The sequence below is a fragment of the Mandrillus leucophaeus genome, unplaced genomic scaffold, assembly GCF_000951045.1.
Source record: "Mandrillus leucophaeus isolate KB7577 unplaced genomic scaffold, Mleu.le_1.0 Scaffold855, whole genome shotgun sequence".
In the NCBI taxonomy this organism is placed as follows: domain Eukaryota; kingdom Metazoa; phylum Chordata; class Mammalia; order Primates; family Cercopithecidae; genus Mandrillus; species Mandrillus leucophaeus.
This window is the reverse complement of record NW_012109308.1, coordinates 867,895-871,509: the sequence shown is the minus strand read 5'-3', so window position 1 is coordinate 871,509 and position 3,615 is coordinate 867,895. Positions and strand designations below refer to the sequence as shown.

Sequence of the window (3,615 nt, the reverse complement as noted above, 5' to 3'; positions counted from 1 at the left end):
ATAAATCTCCAGAAACTGAAATGTGTGGAGTCAAGACATGTGATTTACTCAGCAGGGAATCCAAATAATGCTCATGAAGATTCTCACCAAGGACAGGAGAGCAATGCAAGAACAAACCGAGAATTCTAACAAAGAAAAAGCATAAAGTGTACCAAACAGAAATCATAGAGCTTAGGAATATTATAACTGAACTGAAAAATGCCATAGAAGGGTTCAATAGCAGACTAGATCAAGCAGAAGAAAGGATTAGTGAACTTGAAGACAAATCACTGGAAATCATATAACCTGAGGAGCAAAAAGAAAAGAGAATGAAAAAGAACAAGGCTGGTATAAGAGAATTATGGGACACCATCAGGTGTAACAACATATACATTATTGAGGTTCTAAAATAAGAGAGAGGGAGAAACTAACAGAGAACATATCCAAAGAAATGACAAAAACTTCCCAAATCTAGGAAAGAAACTAGAAATCTAGATCCAGAAAGTCCAAAGGACAACACATAAGATAAATCCAAAGAGACCCAAAAGTCTTTCTCAGACAAACAAAAGCTGAGTTAAGCATCATTAGACCTGCCTTACAAGAAATACTAAAGGTAGTTCTTCAAGTTGAAGGAAGAGGATACTAGTTAGTAATGTGAAAACATGAAAATATAAAACTTGCTGCTAAAAAATATGTACATTGCCAAATCCAAAGCATGCTAATACTTTAATGATGGTGGGCAAATTGATTATCTAGTATAAGGATTTAAAGGCAAAAAATATATAAAAAGACAACTAAATCTCTAATAGTTTGTTAAAGATACAAATTATTTTTCATGTAAATTGTGACATCTGAAATATAAAACATGGGAGGAGAGGGAGTAAAATTGAAGTTTGTGTGTATGATCAAAATTAAGTTGTTAATCAGCTTTAAATAGCCAGTTATATGTATGTTTTATGTAAGCCTCAGGGTAACTACAAAGCAAAAGCCTATAATAGATTGTATAAAACATAAAAGACCCACAGCATATCACTACGGAAAGCCATCAAATCACAAAGGAAGAATGTAATAAAGGAAAAAAAGAACAAATAATCTATAAAACAACCAGAAAACAATGAACAGAATGGCATTAGTAAGTCCTTACCTATCAATAATGACTGAATGTAAATGGATTAAATTCAATAATCGAAAGGCATAGAGTGAACAACAACAACAACAAAAAAAACCTAATGGTATTGTATATTAGTCCATTTTCACATTGCTGATGAAGGCACACCTGAGACTAGGCAACTTACAAAAGAGAGACGTCTATTGGACTTACAGTTCTACATGGCTGGGGAGGCCTCACAGCCATGGAGGAAGGCAGGAAGGAGCACGTCCCATCTTTTGTGGATGGCAGCAGGCAAAGAGAGAGCTTGTGCAGGGAAACTCCCTTTTTTTTAAAGCCATGAGATCTCGTGAGACCCATTCACTATCACAAGAACAGCCTGGGAAAGACCCGCCCCCATGATTCAGTCATCTCCTACTAGGTCCCTCCCACAACATGTGAGAATTACGGGAGCTACAAGATGAGATTTGGGTGGGGATACAGAGCCAAACTATCTGATATGTTGCCTACAAGAGACTTACCTCACCTTTAAAGATACTCATAGACTGAGAGTGAAGGGATGGAAAAATATATTCCATGCAAATGAAAACTTTTAAAAAGAGTGTAGGGGCAGCTATATTTATTTCAGACAAAATACTTTAAGTGAAAAACTGTTAAAAAAAAAAAAAAAAGACCCGGTCATTTTATAGTGACAAAGGGGTCAGTTCATCAAGAGGATATAAAAATTGTAAACACATATACACCCAATGTTGGAGCACTGGAATATATAAAGTAGACATTAGGAGATCTGGAGGGAGACATAATGATGGTAGGGTATTTCAATATCCTTTTCAACTTTTCAACATTGGACTGACCATTTAGCCAGAAAAACAATAAGAAAACATTGAACTGAAACTACATTTTAGAGCGCAGTAGACCTAACAGACATATATAGAACAATCTGCCCCACAGCAACAGCATACACATTTTTCTGAGGTGCACATGGAACACTCTTCAGTATAGATCATGTGTTAGACCACAAAACAAGTCTTAACAAATTTAAGATTTTTATTTAGTTTGTTTCAGTTTAGTTCATGGGTCAGCAAACTATGGGCCATGGACCAAATTCCAGCCGTCACCTATTTCTGCAGTTTTATTGGCACAGCATTCTCATTCATTTACATACTGCCTGTAGGTGCTTTTGCCCTACAATAACAGAGTTGAGTAGTTGCAGCAGACACCATCTGGCCTGCAAATCCTAAAATATTTACTATCTGGTCCTTTTACAGAAAATGTTTGCCGACCTCTACTTTAGGTTTCTACTCCAGATCTCATGCTCTTGCAAACTGCACTTTTTGCCAGTTAGCTTTGGATGGTACTCTGTTTATTCTGCCTTCCAAGAGGTGTTGGAGAGGTGTTCAGCTTAATTTTCCCAACTAAAGTGAATCTACCTTGGAACAGTGACCCATCTAACAACCAGTCTTAGGACCTACTATGTGCCAGGCTGGGTGCCCACATCGCAAGCTGCTCTAATCTCTCTAGCCAGTAGCTCACACATAGTATCTGCCCAACCAATACTGAAAGGGTTGAATCAGCATGTGTTTCACCCAGATAATAAGAAGAGAAGACCTTCTCTGGGGCACACTCAGCATCTGAAGCCTCAGCAAGTACCTGATACTTCCTGCTTCTGCCTCCCCAAAGAAATCCCTTTGTCACTAAGCAGAAAGCCAGCCTGTCTCTCCCCAGAGAGCAGCCTGCCTCCAGAGCTCAGTAATTACAAGATTCTGTTATAGCCCCTTAGGGAGCATTGCCTCATTTGAATTCCCACCCCAAGTGAAATCAATACCAGTAATACCTGTTTTTAAAGTGACTTAACTAAGGCCTTTTCTTCCTGGTGATCTCATTTTCAACAGACCACAATTAGTCCTCTGGAGAATGCCATAGAAACCATGTCCACGGCCAATGAGAAGATCCTGATGATGATAAACCAGTATCAGAGTGATGAGACTCTCCCTATCAACCCACTCTCCATGCTCCTGAATGGGATTGTGGACCCTGCTGTCATGGGAGGCTTCGCCAAGTATGAGAAGGTGAGGATTTCTGTGCTCCAAGTCCACGGGAGCTCAGTGAACAGAGCAGTGGTGGGAGGACCCAGGGGGCAGATGCAGCTACATGTCACTTATCCTACTTTGGCTGTCCTTGTCCCCAAAGGGACCCTCAGCTTGGTTGGCCTTTGTGTTTCTACAGCCTCATGTCTTAGCGAGCTCCTGTCTCCCTCCCACCCTCCTTTCCACACCCTGTGCTGGGGCAGGAAGGGGCAGGAAGGGGCAGGGGTCATAAGAGCCCCTTATCTCACTGGGCAGATTCAGGTGGCTCTATTAAGGAAAGGCTCTGGGATGAGTGTGAGCCAGACCATAAAAGTACATGCCAGTTGTATAAACCCACCTCTTCCACAAAGGATGTGAAATGATGTGTACAAATGAAAAGAAATGAAACTCAGAATCTGTGAAAAGACATACAAACTAAAAGATCAACTCCAAGAGGGGAGC

General features: G+C 40.1%; 1 protein-coding gene across 1 annotated transcript in view; it reads left to right on the top strand.

The window, feature by feature from the left end:
• The window catches only part of DOCK2 (dedicator of cytokinesis 2), a 450,129-nt gene that overhangs the window by 429,582 nt on the left and 16,932 nt on the right, over positions 1–3,615 (top strand). The window contains exon 45 of the mRNA XM_011968671.1: positions 2,980–3,156. Coding sequence (XP_011824061.1) covers positions 2,980–3,156 — 177 coding nt within the window. The remainder of the gene's footprint in view (positions 1–2,979; positions 3,157–3,615) is intronic.